This window comes from Gossypium raimondii, chromosome 5, assembly GCF_025698545.1.
Source record: "Gossypium raimondii isolate GPD5lz chromosome 5, ASM2569854v1, whole genome shotgun sequence".
NCBI classification, from domain to species: domain Eukaryota; kingdom Viridiplantae; phylum Streptophyta; class Magnoliopsida; order Malvales; family Malvaceae; genus Gossypium; species Gossypium raimondii.
The window spans coordinates 42,350,686-42,368,316 of record NC_068569.1 but is presented as its reverse complement, the minus strand read 5'-3'; the positions used below and the strand labels follow the sequence as shown (position 1 = coordinate 42,368,316).

The window sequence follows — 17,631 nt, the reverse complement described above, 5'->3', positions numbered from 1 at the left end:
TTAACCGGAATCTTCCTATTAGTTTGTAATTGATGCTGTTTTTCTTGTTAAAAAAATGATAACTAATGCAGTTACTTTGAAAAAGAGAGTATTTATTACTTTCCTTTTTTTAATTGAAATCTTGATTTGAACGTTATTTTGATGATCTTGAAATATTTATGCTATTAGTCCTCTTATTTTAGAGATGCAATATAGCTGTATATTTTAATATTTTCTTCATAAAATTAAAATTAGCATAAAAGTTATCAACATTTTGATAAAATGATTTAAAATTTACATTTTAAAATATTTATATAGAATTTTAATTAAAATTTGAAAAAATATAAAATAATGATAATAATATTTGTAATTGATAGCTTTATAAAAGATATTCACTTAAAAAGCTGAAAATTTGGTAAAAAAACAAAAATACCCTATTTTAATAAATACACACATGAGAATAAGAAAACACAAATCAATTCGTCACACCGAGTAATAAAAAGCTGAAGCTGATGATGAAAAAAATACAAGCTGTTGCGTTGATACTTTGGAAGAATAAAAATCGTTTTTGGAAATATCTTTCAAAATCCAAGACCATCCAAAATTCACTTTTGATTGGTGCCGCAGTGCATGGACAATGGAGCCACGCGGCGAAATGCTAGGCAAAATAAACGCGGTTCGATCGATCCTGCTTTAAATTTAAAACTGCCGAAGCCAAAATGGAATTTTTGTAAATAAATTTTCTTGTACCAAGAAAAACAAAACTGAAACATCATCCAAGCGAAGATAAATTGAATCCAAAGAACACTGTCCCATCCGTTTCATCGTCCATGGAAACGAAACGTCCCATTTAAACCCGATTGAATGTTCATTTCTCTGAATCTGCATTTCTAGATTTTTAAATTTTTTTCCTCTTCTTGGACCGGTGAGAAGAAAAAAAAGTGAAAGAAAAGAGAAGGAAAGGAGGAAGATGAGTGGATGGGGAACGCCGAGTCGAACAGTCACACTCGGACGGGTTCAGCCACAGTCACCCGCCCTCCGCACCATCTACTGTAATCACCGCGAGGCCAATTTCGCTCATAGATACAAGGTATTTATATATTTTATATTTTAATTTCTGGTTTTGTTGGGAAAAATCGTCGTTCTTTCTTTTTTATGACGTTTTGGTTCCCTGGAAAATAGGAAATACAGTGAACTTGAGTCCATTTTTTTTTTTACGAAACTAATGCTACCATCTGGAGGTGCATGATTTAGGTTTCTAATTTTTTTTTAAACTAATTTTCTTCACTTTTGCTGGCTTTATTGTTAATGGTGCAATCTGCACTCTAGGCGCTAGAATTCTTAATTGCCTGAGGCGTAAGATGTATAATTACGATAATAAATTCTAAAAGCGGTCCAGTTTATCCTCAAAAACATGTTTATTTTTTTTTAACTTTTTTTTTGGCGGCTGGCCATTATGCATGATTTCTCAACCGAGAAGTGTTTGATGTCATCCCCTTTTTTATTTTTCACTAGGAAAGTTTCAATTAATGCAAAGAATGAACTTTAATTAGGAAAGATTTTTTTTAGCGTTGATCACCTTACAACAATGTGCATTTAAGTGTATTAGGCGTGGGCCTGATCAATTATGCTGTGCTTAAAGGTTTTAGACGTTTTTCTTATCTAGCCTCAAGGGGAGTGCCTATTTCATGTTTTATCTTTTCTAATTTTGAGTTTTCTGCTAGGAGTCTATGAGAGTGCAAATACAGTCAGTGGGTTTGGTATCATTTATGATGCTTATGAAGATAGTATTTAAGCATTTTCTTCAGACCACTAATCATTTCTGAGGATTGTCATCTATTGAAGCTTAAGTTTTATATTGCGGTGACCTATAATTGATTCAAAAAGTTCTACCAGCCTCCACTAAACTCTTTGTTTGACGTGTGAAATGTGTCATATACACATCTTTGTCTGCAGAAATGATTCTTTTTTATATTTGCAATAGGTTTATGTCATTTGAGGTGAAATATGTTGTAATATTGTGTTTCATCTAGATAAATTCTTATTTTTCATTCATTATTTCTCTTCAGGGTTTGTCATTTTTATTTATTGATTATCCAAAAATAATTGCTACCCAGAAATAGGAATTTCACTGCAAGATTCATTTTACTGAAGTTTCAAAAAGTAGTTTTCCATAGTTAGTTGATGAGATTCCAGATATTAGTGTGACCATAATCTTTTGCGATCACTACTAGTTTCAAGCATGTGGTCTTGTTCATGTCATGCTTATATGGAGGAAGTCTAGTTGGTTACTCATTTGGAAAGTTCGATTATGATGCATGAGTAGATATAGAGGTGTATTTCTGTCATTTCTAAAAGCAGTTGCAGATACCTAAGTTCTCAATGCTTATTCCATATATTCATATATATACTGTATAAAATTGGACCATGATTAGATTTGCATTATTTTGTAAGAATGTTTTTGGGTTCTAGAAGTTTTGTTTGTATTCGTACTTTTGTTGCTTGCATCTGATTCTGCTGAGTATGATTTGGTTCTCATTAGTGTGGTTTCTATTGTTCCAGGGGAATTCAATATCGACTACCAAGTACAACGTTTTTACCTTTCTACCAAAGGGGCTATATGAACAGGTAATCTTATTGGAGTTCTACAGAACTGAAACTGGTATATGGTTGTGTGATTCTTTAGGCATTTCTTATGATAACTTTTTACTGGTATATGGTTGGGAACACAATGGAAGATATGATATTATTTCTATTCTTGACTCAATCATATGGTTCTTGTGGGGAGAATTTTACTCTTTTTCTTCGAGAATAATAATAAATGAAAAGTTATTCTAGTTTTTATCTCATCTTCCTTCAAGATTCTCTTTTTTCATATTTTAAAAAGAAAATATCCTACAACCTTTCCTAGAAACACTTCAAACCTAGCAATCAAATTTGTAGAGGCATGTATAATCTTTTTACTTGTCACTTCAGATGTTTTAATCTTTGGTTTATATAGCATACTGATATATTTTTTCTTTCAAGTGCTAAACAGCTTAATTTGGCTAATGCATGTTTAGTGGGCCGTACTATCTTAATGAGAAATAATACCTAGTAACAGTTAAAATGTTATCAGTTATTTTAAAAGGAAAACTTACCAAGTTTTGTTCCAATAAAGTATTCCATGTTTACCATTTCTTCTTCAGGGGTTAGTTCTTCTGTTAATTCCTGTTGACAAATTTGAGGATGTTCCTACCCATCAATTATTTTTTGCATAATCATAATGAAATAGTTTCTTTTCCCATTCTGTATGCTACTTCAACTTCCATATCTCTGGCCATAATTGTCATACCGTCTGTCTCACTGTATGGACCATTATCTTTTGGGTCTGGAATGTGAGTTAGAAATCTTGCTTGATTAATGTTTTCGGCTACTTCTGATCCTAACAAAGTTCTGTTTTACTCTGACAGTTCAGACGGGTAGCTAACTTGTACTTTCTTATGGTGTCAATCCTATCAGCAACTCCGTATAGGTAACGTTTTCTACTGAATAGGTGAACTGAGTTTTGTTAGCTTTGTTAATTACAAAGAGAAGGTTTCCTGGAACAATGGTAGTAAATTTGTTCAATGTCCACGGGGTGGTGCTCACTTGATGTAGGGAATGTGGCTTGGGCACAATAAAATTTTTGCACAAACAGAATGAGAGTTATTTGTTGTCTCTGATCTAAAATTATTCCGCTTTGAGTTAAATATCACTAATATTTTATTGGTCTGATGTGCTTCATTTTATTTATTTTTTAAAATAAAAATAGATGTTGAAACTGAAAGTGTTTTCGGTGCAGAAACTGACATGACTATCTATAGTATTTTCTTTCAGTTTCCTGCTCATCTTCTGTTCCATATTGTTAAAACTCTATTCTATTATCATTTAAAGAAAAAAAAGTATTCATACAGCTGTTTTAGTAGTCATGGTGCATGTTGAAACTTGAAAGTCCACCTTTTAGGCACAATTATCATCTTCTACCTTCTTCCATGTGCTCACTGATTGCATTTACCTCATCTTCTCCTATTTTGCTGCATGTGAAACCTCTCTTCCTCCCCCTTCTTCTGTTGTAAATATTTTGGTGGTAATGATTTGTAATACTGAAGATTTTAACCAACTGATTCGTGTAAATGTGAACTCTTATGTAATAACAACTTTTTCTTGATGCAGTCCTGTTCATCCTATAACAAATATGGTTCCACTGAGTCTTGTGCTTTTATTTTCTCTCATTAAAGAGGCATTTGAGGACTGGGTGAGTATTACATTGCATGCTTATTGTAGCATACCTTTTCTTCCTTTGGCTTGTGCCCTTATTGACTTTCTCATCTTATCTTTATTTTTGGTTTGGGAGGTTTTTGGGCCAGGGATTAAGTTTCTGGAAGGTTTAGCTTGAGCATTGACTTTTTGTAACTTTGGGTTGAATGCTGAATTTCGTTCTTTCCCTTATATATACAACAGCAACGTTTTCAGAATGATATGACTATAAATAACACTCTTGTCGACGTGTTGCAAGCACGAGGGTGGGAATCTCTTCAATGGAAAAAGCTGCAGGTTGGAGATATTATCAGGGTAAGCTTCTAAATTCCTGTTGTTGATTTGTTTCCTCCGCACAGTCAAATGGTTGTCTTAATTTGTTGTGCAACTTCACCCTTCTTCCCCCTCCCCTCTTCCACTATATATCTAGGAAAGATCTTCAAAAATATATTCTTTTCCCTTTGTGTGCTTCTCTCTCAGTTTTGATTGATTGGAAGTTAAGGTGACCTACTGAGAGATCCTTTCTAATTGCTAATTCGTAGACATAAATTCAGTCTTAGGGGCATATTATATGCATTTCCGGTTCAGGACTGTGTTTCCCCCACCTAAGTTCTCAAAAAGTACTGCTAATACTGCCTTCATGTACAGTTGTACACTTGGTCAAGGTCAATCAATGACCTGTCATTGCCTTTTTACTTGTTTCTTATTTTTCCCTGATGATTTTTCTATCCATTTGGAGACTGAAAATATTAAGATATTTGTCGCTTGCCGAAAATTTTCTTTTCCTTTTATATATACATATTCTACAATATAATCTTATTATCATGATTAAAGCTTACTGAGTTGATTTACATGGTATCACCTACTGAACAAATTTATGAAGATATTGTAAAAACTTTCCCTTTTTGCAGGTTAAGCAAGATGGGTTCTTTCCTGCCGATCTTCTTTTACTTGCTAGTACAAATGTTGATGGAATTTGCTACATTGAGGTAATTACCTTTTTTGGATCTATTTGGAGCTGTTATTTTGTACTTTTTATTCTATTTATGAAAAGCCATTGCCCTTCTAATGTTATGCCTCATTGAGTGATTTGTTCTTGAAAATTTTTTTAAAAAAATTTGGCCACAGACTGCAAATTTGGATGGTGAAACAAATCTGAAAATCAGAAAGGCACTTGAGAGGACTTGGGATTACGTGACTCCTGAAAAAGCATGTGAATTTAAAGGTTAAACCTTTTAGTTATGTCATATTTCCAACTTGAATGACTGATAAATCATAAATTAATTTTGTTCAAAGTTTTCCATGATTTTGTCTGTTAGTTTACAGGTCTTCAATGCTATTCTGCTGAGTGTGTATTAATAGCAGCACTAAGATAGTAGTCAAAGTCTGTTGGCCAAAAATAAGTAGTTAAAGTCTTGTGATTATGAATTAATAAAATTAATTTCTCCTATGAGGCATAAGATTGTTGACATTGTTTATTGTTCATTTTTAAATTATCTTCTGTATTCTGCTATTATAATATGTCACTTTCCTTCATATTTCTCACTTTAGTCTTCATCTCTTCCTTATGTGTCTCTTATTTTTAAAGAGAATATTAATTTAGAACAGAGGAAAAATTGTGAAAAGAGAAAATTTCAACTTTTCAGCGGCAATGAGGATATGGTGAGGCATGGCCAACAAATTGGAGTTTAAGTTAGTGCAGGAAACCCCGTTATTTGTTCCTGCTGGGGTTTGTGGAATTTTGCTTTTGCCTCTTTGCCATGTCTAAGGCCATAGTTTTGCTAAGGCTTGATTTTATTTTATGCTTTTAATGTTCTTCATTTAGTTTTAACTTCTTCATTTTCTCCATTTTAAACACTTAAAAGTGCATACTTTTTCTATATTCCTTATTAACTTTTCATGTCTTTTTTTTTGTCGTTAACCTTGCTGCAATAAAACCATTAGACAGTTTTATTATTAAAAAATTTAAAAGTTCTAATATAAAAAGCTCAATGATATAATATCCAATATCATCGATTACTTGATATTGAGTACAATGAAGGATTCCTTGGCTGCACTGCATCATTAAGTCTCTGGGAAGGAATTAGTGTATTTTCTTTTTTCTTTTTGTCTAATACTCAGAAGTGATGCTTTCAAAACAAATTTGTATATTTTCTTGTTCCTTCTAAACTTCTAAATGGAAGCAATCTTTGTTAATTGCAGGTGAAGTTCAGTGTGAGCAACCAAACAACTCTTTGTACACTTTTACTGGCAATCTTGTAGTGGACAATCAAACAATGCCTCTTTCTCCAAATCAGATTTTACTGAGGGTATTTTCTGAGTATCTTCCTTCCATCAGCAGTAATGTCATCAAGGCATGCACCTAGGTGTGCCTATACCTTGCCCTTGGTGCTAGACAACAAAAACACCTCAGACCCTTTTGGGTGTGTCGCATGCCTGGTGCACCTGCATGTCCTATATTTAAGGGGACAGGCATAAAAAAAGCCTGCTTCATTGAAGTTCTCTCTGTTTCTTTTATTTTTCGCTTTTTTCACTAGATGTACCTTCACTAGTAAGAGAGTTATAGTGTCACTCTCCATAAGGAAATAGTGCGTTTTGACTAACAAAAAAATGGTGCATGTATTGTAGATAAACTGTTAATTATACAAACACTCGTAGAAAATCACATCCATGTAGATATTGCACTTTACTTCACTCAGCTGAGTGATTTTTTTTTTTTTTTGGTGCTTGCACCTGAGGCAATATAAGGGCTTGGTGCCAAGAGTCCATCTTGTGCCCTTGACAACATTGATTGCTAGCTGTTTACTTAACCTGTTTCCAGCTTATTTGTCCTGTTTTTCCCCGAGACTTTCTTATCGCATGTAATGACTCTGAAGTTAATATGTTTTTTTTGGCCCTCTAGAATTTGTCGGGAACTTAATCTTAGTTCTTTTCCTCATTTAATTTGGCTGTGTTTTTTGCACTTAAAATTTATTACAATTCCAGCCAATAGTTTGTTGTTACATTGTTTTAAATTTCTAAGTCTCTTAATTTTCCTTTCTAATAATTTGTTGTTGAAAAACTGTATTTGATGTTCTTTCTCCATTGATTTCAGGGTTGCAGTCTGAAAAACACTGATTACATTGTTGGGACTGTTATTTTTACTGGTCATGAAACAAAGGTTTGTTGCAGAAGTTTTATAGTATCTATTATATTGAGTATGCTGAGACACTTAACACGCTGGAGTTTGTTGGTTTCTGGGAAATGTTTAATTATAAACATTTAAATGTGAAAAACCTTTTCCATTAAATATCAAATCTCGACCTTTGATACTTAGCAACTGTGTTTTATCTTCCCTTTATCTGTTTGATCTACTAGTTTAAGTTAAATGTCTTTTTGTGGTAATTTGGGATGAGTTTGCAGGTTATGATGAATTCCATGAATGTTCCTTCAAAAAGAAGTACATTAGAGAGGAAACTTGACAAACTTATACTCGCTCTCTTTTCTACTCTTTTCTCTATGTGTCTACTTGGAGCAATAGGCAGGTGTGGGAAATAGCTGTCTGCAATACTATTACAATTTTAAGTGTTGTGGGATTTTATTCGTTCTCCCATATTTTGTTGATAATGATGTTCTCTGGTTTAAATGTTGCAGCGGTATATTCATTGACCGAAAGTACTACTACTTAGGCCTCAGTCAATCTGTGGAAGATCAATTCAATCCTAGTAAAAGATTTCTGGTACTATATTCTTGTTGGTTTTAGGTTTCTCTCTCAAGCTCTCTCTCTTACATAGAAAAAATCGACTCAATTCTTTTTTCTGGTTTTACAGGTTATTATTTTGACCATGCTGACCCTACTCACTTTATACTCTACAATTATCCCTATATCTCTATATGTTTCTATTGAGGTCGGTCTTCCTTTTTTCCTGTTTATGTGATTTCTTGCTTTATCAATGCACAAAGATTGCCTTACTGGATTTCACATGAAAATTTCAGACAATCAAGTTTATTCAGTCCTCTCAATTTATCAACAAGGACTTAAATATGTACCATGCTGAATCCAACACACCTGCTTCAGCTAGAACTTCTAATTTGAATGAGGAACTTGGGCAGGTAAGCATGTGCAAATTGGGCCAACTTGAATGAGATGCAGCCAGTTCTCTTATTTTGTGTATTGAGTCTAAATCATTTTGAATTGCTGGTATGATTAGGTGGAATACATTTTTTCTGATAAAACTGGAACTTTGACAAGAAATTTAATGGAGTTCTTCAAGTGTTCAATCGGAGGTGAAATGTACGGGACAGGTATGACTGAAATTGAGATGGGTGTTGCTGAAAGAAAAGGCATAAAGGTTCAAGAGGTAGTCCCTTCCATATCTAATTATGAAGCAACTAATATTTGAGCTCTTTGAGTAAATTTACCTATTTTTCATGGAAATGATATTCTTGTTCTTATAACATGTTTAGGCGAAAACATCAACCAATTCACTACGGGAAAAGGGTTTCAATTTTGATGATGTGAGGCTTATGCAAGGAGCTTGGAGACATGAACCTAATCATGATGCTTGTAAGGTAGGTTATGGTCTTTGCCTCTTTTGTAATAGAATTTGGTATTTAATATGGAATGTTTATTAATAAATGGCTTTTACTTAACTAAAGGATGCTCTGTTAAAAGCTTGTTTCCATCTCAGCTCTTTTTTCTTTTTGTCTTGTTTTAAGGGCAAGAATAAGAAATCTATTTGTGATTTTAAAAGGATTTTGTGTTTGATAATAATATTTGATATTTGTCTTATCCATTTGGATTTTTAAGGTGTTTATTCTGTCAACAATGAAGCTTAGGAGATCTGCTTCACTTCATTTTATTTTAGAAAACTCATTTAGAAATACAAATGAATTGCAAGTTTCCAATTGCAACTTCAACCTTAGCCTTGAGCTTGAGCTTGAGCTTGGCCTATTCAGGCCTGATATTTTGTGAACAATAAGAGCTTGTCCTCTATCTTTTCAGCTATATTTGAAGCTGAGATACATAAAAACTTAAGTTAACATGTTTGTAAAGGGAGCTTTAATATTTGTCAAGGATCTTTTCTTTCTGTTTATATGTGCATTGGTTTTTTCTTGCTTGGATATTGGGGAATGACTGTATTGTGAAATGTTGTGTATTGCTTTATGGCCTGCATAAGCAGGAATTGCAGATGAATTGTTTTTAATGCAAGACTATCATAATATGTGGGGAAAGAGTAAATGTAAGAATCATAGACTGATTTCACTTTTGGACAACTCTCTGCTTGTCTTTTTGTGGTTGTAATAATCTCTTTTCCTACGGGTGTGGGTCTACTCCGTTATTTTTTCACCCATTATTATCCAATGCATGTTTAATTACCATTCAGAAGTTGATTTTCACATTTAATAGATGGATCCTACATGGTTCCTACACATTTGAATGACGATAATCATTATATTGGATATTAATCGATGAAAAAGTAATAGAGTGGATCTTAACCCTTTTCCTACTGTCATTCAAGGCTGTGGTTTCTTTTAGTGGTTCCTGATGATTTTTGGTTCATGGTGTTTGTCTGATTCTAGGTGGGAATTAATTATTTTTTTATTGATGTATTGGACGACATAGCATCTGAGTTGTTGTACCATTATTGGATTAGCATAACTGTTGCACTTAGTAATTATAAACCAATGATTCCAAGTTCTGACATTGCATGACCTACCTGTCTTGTTTTTAGTTTATCTATTAAATGCTGAATAAAAAAAGAAAAAGAAAAAGAAACTAAGTGCTGAATTTTGTGTGCGCGTGTGCCTACATGTTCTACAAAATGTGCGTGTTAACGGAATAGGCAAAATATGTACTGATAAGTGAGTTACTGAACCTAACTTGTAATACTGGGTGCCTTCTCCGTATGTTATGATCATCAAAGCGGCAGGTGTTTGTACAAAAATGGAGGTTTCCTTTTATGTTCCTGTTTTATTCATTTGTAATGCACTGAGTTTAGAAGGAATGCAGAAAAACATGATCGATATTCAACCTTCTTTCTTTCCATTTGGATTTACCTGTATGGATTTCAAACCTAATAATATTCTGTTGCTGGATACCTACCTGGGAATCATATGGTGACTACAGCATTTTAAGGCTTAGTTTATCTTATGTTTGTTTTCCAGGAATATTTTAGATGCCTTGCCATATGTCACACTGTGCTTCCTGAAGGTGAGGAGACCCCTGAGAAAATCAGATATCAAGCAGCATCCCCAGATGAAGCTGCTTTGGTTTTGGCTGCAAAAAATTTTGGCTTCTTCTTTTACAGGTTGGTGATGCCCTTTGTCTCATTGAGAAGCAGCGGTTATTTCTCTCTCTTTTTCTTTTAATAACAATGGAATTCCTATAAACAATTTATAGATTCAATTTGATTCTGAGTTTGTTTTATTCTGTCTGCTTGAATCTATTCTAGATTTTTGACTGCATGTTCTTTTACAACTGAAAATTGTTGGATCTATCCCTTATCTTCATGTTAACGGAGGCAGGTTTTTTGAAGTACATAATATCTATCTTGATGTCAGTGGAGCTTTACCAAGCAAACCAGATATATTGAGCAATCCACATAAATTTATTTCAAGATCTAATGGAAGGGTTTAACATTTTCCCTAGGTTGTTTTCTGTTTCTAGTAAAAGGGGGAAAAGGGTTTGTGAAAGCAGCATAACTTCACAATTTATTGGTACTAATTGTAATTGATTTAAATTACATGGGATATTCCAACCCTCTAGTTCCTTTTTCTCTTAGGTTCATCACATTCATCACTTTCTAATTGATCGTTGGTAGAGGAAATGATTACAAGTTTATTTTTTCGTAATGATTATTTGTATCTGTGTTGGTGCAAATTAGTTGAGGATGTTACTCTTGCTGCATGGCTTTAAAAGCTTAATTTGATGTTCTTTCTTTGCAGGCGTACACCTACGATGATATATGTTCGTGAATCTCATGTGGAGAAGATGGGTAAAACCCAAGATGTGTCTTATGAGATTTTAAATGTTCTTGAGTTCAATAGGTCAGGATGTATCCTTCTCTCTATTTTTAATTTATAGGTGCATTCTGGTCAGCACTAATGTTTATGCATTTTTGCATTAAATAGTACGAGGAAGCGACAGTCTGTTGTATGTCGTTATCCAGATGGCCGACTAGTTCTTTACTGTAAGGTAATGAGTCTTCAGAACTTCTGAACAGGATGAGATTATATACTGTTTTTCTGGCAAGAAAATGACACTGAGCTAGAACGATGCTTTTCACAGGGAGCTGATACTGTCATTTATGAGAGATTGGGGACTGGAAATGATGACTTAAACAAAGTGACCAGGGTTCACTTGGAACAATTTGGCTCTGCTGGATTACGTACCCTTTGCTTGGCCTATAGAGATCTAGCTCCTGACTTGTATGAAAGCTGGAATGAGAAATTCATCACAGCCAAGTCATCTCTACGAGATCGTGAAAAAAGGTTGGATGAGGTATGTTTTGTTCTGTGATGGTTGGCATGTTTTGTTTAGAGAAATTTGATCTTTTCATGAATGTTGATTTCTTATTTAGTCTTAATTAAAAATGAAGGTAAAAACACATGTTCGGTCCCTCTCAAATTTCAATGTTGAGCAAATTGGTCCCTTTTAAAAAGATTGGAGCAATTTAATCTCTGTCAATTTCAAAAGTGAGCAACTAAGGACAATTAATCTTGGTGTTGATGTTTTCTATCAATTGTACATAATTTTGATTGGTATAATAACAATTTTAGCCCACGATGTTTATATATTGTGTAAATGTTGACAAAATGGGTAAATGTTATGGGCTAAATTTGTTAAATTAGGACCAAGTTAACAAAATACATAAATGTTGTGGGCTAAATTTATTAAATCAAGACCAAATTGACACATTATGTAAATTTTGAGAGCTAAATTTGTTATTATATTAATGATTATTTGTCCTTAGTTGCTCACTTTTGAAATTGATAGGGATTATTGCTTTAATTTCTTTGAGAGGGACCAATTTGCTCAATATCGAAATTGAGAGGGACCATAGAGGCAGATATATTAGAAAAGCCCTTGTAAATAAACCCTTCTGCTTTTATTGTACCTAACTAGCCCCCTACTCTTTTATTTTTCATCCATGAAAACCCTCAAATTAAAATCTGTTATCTTCTCAATCAGTTGGCATTTCATACTTAGAGGTTGAAGTAGCACATTAATATGGTCAACTTCTGACTTGGACAAACACACAAAATCTAAAAGAATTTATAATATATAATTGTTTTTCACAACAGAAATATTGGAAGCCAATGCAGCTTTATTGTTGTTGAAAGGCCTTTATTTGTGGAGGTACTTTTAATGATTATTTAATTTATCATATTTTTAAAACTTATGCAGGTGGCTGAACTCATAGAGAAGGAACTCATTTTAATTGGTGCAACTGCAATAGAAGACAAGCTTCAAGAAGGAGTGCCAAATTGCATTCAGACTCTTTCTAGAGCTGGAATTAAGATTTGGGTGCTAACAGGGGATAAGATAGAAACTGCAATAAATATAGCTTACGGTAAGTATTTAATGGAGATTAGTTTTCCGTGAAACCTTCCTTGGAACCGTGTGTTCATTCCTTATATTGTTCATGATCTCTTCATTTGCTTTATGATTTTAATAACTCTGCAGCGTGCAACTTACTAAATAATGAGATGAAACAATTCATTATCAGCTCTGAAACAGATGCTATTAGAGAAGTTGAAGAAAGGGTAAGCATTTTGTACGAGTCTTGTTAATGTACTATGATACAAACTATTAATTGCAGCCATGATTATTCATAATCGAATGCCTATTATCAGGGGGACCAAACTGAAATTGCACGCTTTATGAAGGAGGAAGTTAAAAAGCAACTGAAGCAGTTCCTTGATGAGGCACCACAATATTTTTGCTCACCCTCTGGACCAAAATTAGCACTTGTTATAGATGGAAAGTGTCTGATGTATGCTTTAGAACCAAGTTTAAGGATAATGCTACTCACTTTAAGCTTGAATTGCTCTTCAGTTGTTTGCTGCCGAGTCTCCCCTTTACAGAAAGCACAGGTTGGTTATTGATGGCAACTGTACTGAAACATATTAATTTTTCTTTCAGTAGTGTACATAAAAGGTTTGCGTACAAAAATGAAAAAGGTTATGCAGTAAATTGATGAAAATTTAAATGCCTTCATAATTATCTAATGTACTTGGATAAAATTACTGCAATTGTTATGGTGTATTATTTTAATTCAAGTCTTGCATTATTGACAGCTTCGTAGAATTGGTGCATTACAGAATTCTTCAGAAAAATTTAAAATAATCCATGTTTTAATATTGGTTGGTGTGTTAAGCAACCCTTTGCTAAACCAATATTTCCCTATGTTGATTGATTACTTTAACGAGCATTTCTTGAGTGCTGAAGTTCATAAGAATTTATTGTCAGAATTTCAGCTTTTTCCATTTCTTTAAACCAACATTCATAAGAATTTCCCCTATCTTGTATTTCAAACCTTTGGAAGGGGAGAGAGTACATGTGGTTAGATATTTTCTGTTGTAGAGGTAATATCTGAAGTTACTTTTGGCGCTTGCAGGTAACAAGTCTGGTGAAGAAAGGTGCACGTAAAATTACACTCAGTATAGGTGATGGTGCAAATGATGTTAGCATGATTCAAGCTGCTCATATTGGTATTGGAATTAGTGGGCTTGAGGGGATGCAAGCAGTCATGGCTAGTGATTTTGCAATTGCTCAGTTTCGGTTTCTTGAAGATTTGCTCCTCGTGCATGGACGTTGGTCTTATATTAGATTATGCAAGGTTCGACTTTCCTCTTCCTTTAAAGGACGTTTTAACATTTTGGTTGGTATTATGCACAGGTGTTCTTATGATCTTTAGCTTATGCAAGGTTTGACTTTTTGATGTCCAAGACATTTTTAAAATTTCTGGTCGATGATATTTATGGTACTTCCTTTTGCAGGTCGTGATGTATTTCTTTTACAAGAACCTTGCGTTCACTTTGACTCAGTTTTGGTTCACCTTCGGTACCGGATTTTCTGGTCAAAGATTCTATGATGATTGGTTCCAGTCATTGTATAATGTCATATTCACTGCACTACCGGTGGTTATTGTTGGGCTCTTCGACCAGGTACTCCATCCATTCCAATTTATTTCTGATGGAATCTTGTCTGCCTGTTTATGCTTGATTTATGCAAATACCTTGCTTGTTATCCAGGATATTAGTTCATCCCTTTCCAAGAAGTACCCTGAATTATATAAGGAGGGAGTAAGAAATATGTTTTTCAACAGGAGAATTGTCGCAATATGGGCCTGTTTTGCAGTGTATCAATCTCTAGTCTTCTTTTACTTCGTATCTCTTTCAAGTTCAACGAGCAGGGATTCAGATGGTAAAATGTTTGGTCTTTGGGATGTCAGCACGATGGCCTTCACATGTGTAGTAGTAACCGTTAATTTACGTCTTCTCATGATGTGTAATTCTATCACAAGATGGCACTACATTAGTGTTGGAGGAAGCATTATAGTGTGGTTCGTGTTTATTTTCGTATATTCTGGTATTATGACTCGATTTGATCGCAACGTAAGTCACAAATCATGTTTCATTATCTCTCTTTATCCATTTCGACTTGTGAAATGCAACTTCTTGACTCAGTTGGCTACTGCAGGATAACATGTTTTGGGTCATATATGTGTTGATGAGCACATCCTATTTCTACGTCACCCTTCTTCTTGTTCCAGTTGCTGCACTTCTCGGAGATTTCCTTTACCTTGGGTAAGAATGTGACAACTTTAAGCACTCTGCTATAATGTATTTCTATGTTTGGAGTTGGTTGAGTACGGATTTGTTCAACTTTTAAAAAGTTTTTTATGTATTTGGAGGGGGTCATATCTGCACACCAATGTCTTAATATATGTCGGAGATGGATACTTAATATATTATATTTGATGCATGATGGAAATGCTTGCACATGCTCCATTCAGGGCTTTTTCTTTGTTAAACATTTTCCTTTACTTTGTTTTTCAGTGTGCAAAGATGGTTCTTCCCCTATGATTATCAGATAGTTCAAGAAAGTCACAAGGATGATGCCGACAGCATCAATACACCAGATTCAGAAGAAACAAAAGAACACCTTACACCGGACGAGGCAAGAAGCAACGCAATATCTCAATTGCCGAAGGAAGTATCGAAACACAGTGGATTTGCATTTGATTCACCAGGTTATGAGTCATTTTTTGCTACACAGTTTGGTAAATATGTTCCACCCAAGGCATGGGATGTTGCTCGGAGAGCTAGCATGAAGTCGAAGTCAAAACCAAAATAAAAACGAAAACCATTGATTGCCCCTTTTTTTGATAGTCTAACCTTAGAAAATCTGTAAAATAATTAGTCCATTTGATGTAGGTTCTTTTTTAATTGATTGAAAGCTAAATCAACTATCAGGGTTGACAGTATGGGATATGGATGTACAGCTACATTAATAGACAAAAAAAAAAAACTTTAATTTTCCAATTTTAGGATAATATCTCTCATTTTTCTAAAAAAAATGCAAATATGTTTTTAAGATCAAAGAATGGGTGAAGCCTGAACTGACTAAGAGGATTTTTAAATCATTGTCAAATTGTAACTTTGATAGAAAAAGGTATAAATCAAAAGAGATAGAAAAATGATTCCATGTGGGGAAGATTAATGGCATCCGATGCCATTATGAAATAAATGACATTTATTTTTTTTGGGAAAATAAATAAAGACTGTTCGTTTCATCTGGGTTTTAATAAAATTAATCACAAATTTTAAAGTCTACTATCTAACAAATTTAAAAAATAATATACTATGCTGCTTGTTTACAACAGCAGGGGACGGAGGTTGAAGGTTATGCGGTTGTGGAGGAAAGGTGGCAACTGCCTGACACGGGCTGGATTAAAATAAATTCTGATGCGACTCTACATAGTGAATCGTCCGGTTGGAGAGGTGACAAGGGACAGCGAGGGTCGATGGCTTTGGGGATATATTCGAAAGGTTGGAGTATTGGAGGGCATTCAAATTACAGAAGATGAGTTTAAAGAAAGTTATCTTAAAATTGAACTGCTTGTAAGCTCTTAATATTCTCAATGGTCGGGATCTGGATCAAGGTCCGCCAAGCTTGAGGGCTAAGGAAATTATGGCGGCCTTAGTTATGAGGATACCGGTTGACTGGAAAGTGTTTGAAAAGCCTTGCTTTGTTATATTTGATTTAGTCCTAGTAGAGAACCAACGTATGGTTGTTGGTATTATACGTTAGTCATTATTGGTTTAGTTTTGTTCTACCCTCTATTCAATAAAATAAATATAATAATAATATACTATGCAAGTTTTACAATCATATATACATTTGTATAATTACTTAAAATATTGGACGAGATTGTGTTGAAATATTTTATCTATATTTTTTCGACTAGATCAAAATAAAAACTTAAAACTCTAATACTAATATAATTATCACCTCTCATAATCTATTATGTAAAGATAATGTAGAATTAAAATAATAAACTTATAATATAGTTTGATACAACATCAATCTTAATACAAAATCACATGATCAAAATTATTCACTTCGTCATTGTCTAAAATATTCTTAAATATAGAGATATTCAAGTATTGTATTATTTAAAGAAAATTTGCTATTATTTATATTCGAAAAAATAATTCCAACTATTCTTATCTTCAATTGAGTAATTGAATATCATTCTTTATTTATTTAATGGTCGATGGCCTAATGCCATTATCTTTTTTTCATTCCAAATGGATAAATGCCATTACCATATTTTTTTCATTGGCATTTTCGCCATAAAATCATCTTGGGCTCGAGATTTTCAGTATTACATGGTGAAGAAGGAAATGGAAGATTATGCTAGAATCATTGAACAAAAATGGTTTGAATTTATGGCGAATAAATCAGGGGGATCGAGAGGAAATTGAGGGGATAAAGTGGGAAGGCCGACTTAAATGGCAAAAAGGAGTAGGTGGTAAAGACTGGGCCAGGGAGCCCGAAAGTGAATTATAAATCAGCTGGTGGGAGTGGGCCGGATTTGATGGACCTGGGAAAATCAGATAAAATGATGGGTAAAAAAAATCAGGAATTTCGACTAGGCTGAAAAATGTTGGTTCGGTCTCTGGGCCGAAAATGGATCATTCGACTCGTGGGAGTGGGTCGACTCTGCTAGATTCAAAAAAACGTTGAAAAGAGGCCGGATAAGGAAAAAATTTCTGTTGTTGGACTGGAAAATGATGGTTCGACCAGTTTTGCTAACATTAGGGACAAACCCAAAGGGGGAGGGATATTCAAGGGACTCTATCCTCAATGATTGTAATGTG

General features: G+C 34.0%; 1 protein-coding gene across 1 annotated transcript; it reads left to right on the top strand.

Annotated features, from left to right (window-relative positions):
- The first annotated feature begins 716 nt into the window (after positions 1-716).
- Positions 717-15,794, top strand: LOC105766133 (phospholipid-transporting ATPase 3). Its single transcript, XM_012585464.2, has 27 exons — positions 717-1,069; positions 2,542-2,607; positions 3,432-3,493; positions 4,174-4,255; positions 4,462-4,572; positions 5,169-5,246; positions 5,386-5,482; positions 6,460-6,566; positions 7,352-7,417; positions 7,660-7,781; positions 7,891-7,975; positions 8,067-8,144; positions 8,233-8,349; positions 8,448-8,597; positions 8,704-8,808; positions 10,405-10,547; positions 11,185-11,286; positions 11,371-11,434; positions 11,528-11,740; positions 12,647-12,812; positions 12,926-13,005; positions 13,096-13,335; positions 13,860-14,081; positions 14,242-14,409; positions 14,497-14,859; positions 14,945-15,051; positions 15,304-15,794. Exons 1-27 carry the CDS (start codon positions 950-952, stop codon positions 15,599-15,601), a joined length of 3,612 nt encoding a protein of 1,203 aa, XP_012440918.1. The 5' UTR covers positions 717-949; the 3' UTR covers positions 15,602-15,794.
- The last annotated feature ends 1,837 nt before the right edge of the window (positions 15,795-17,631 follow it).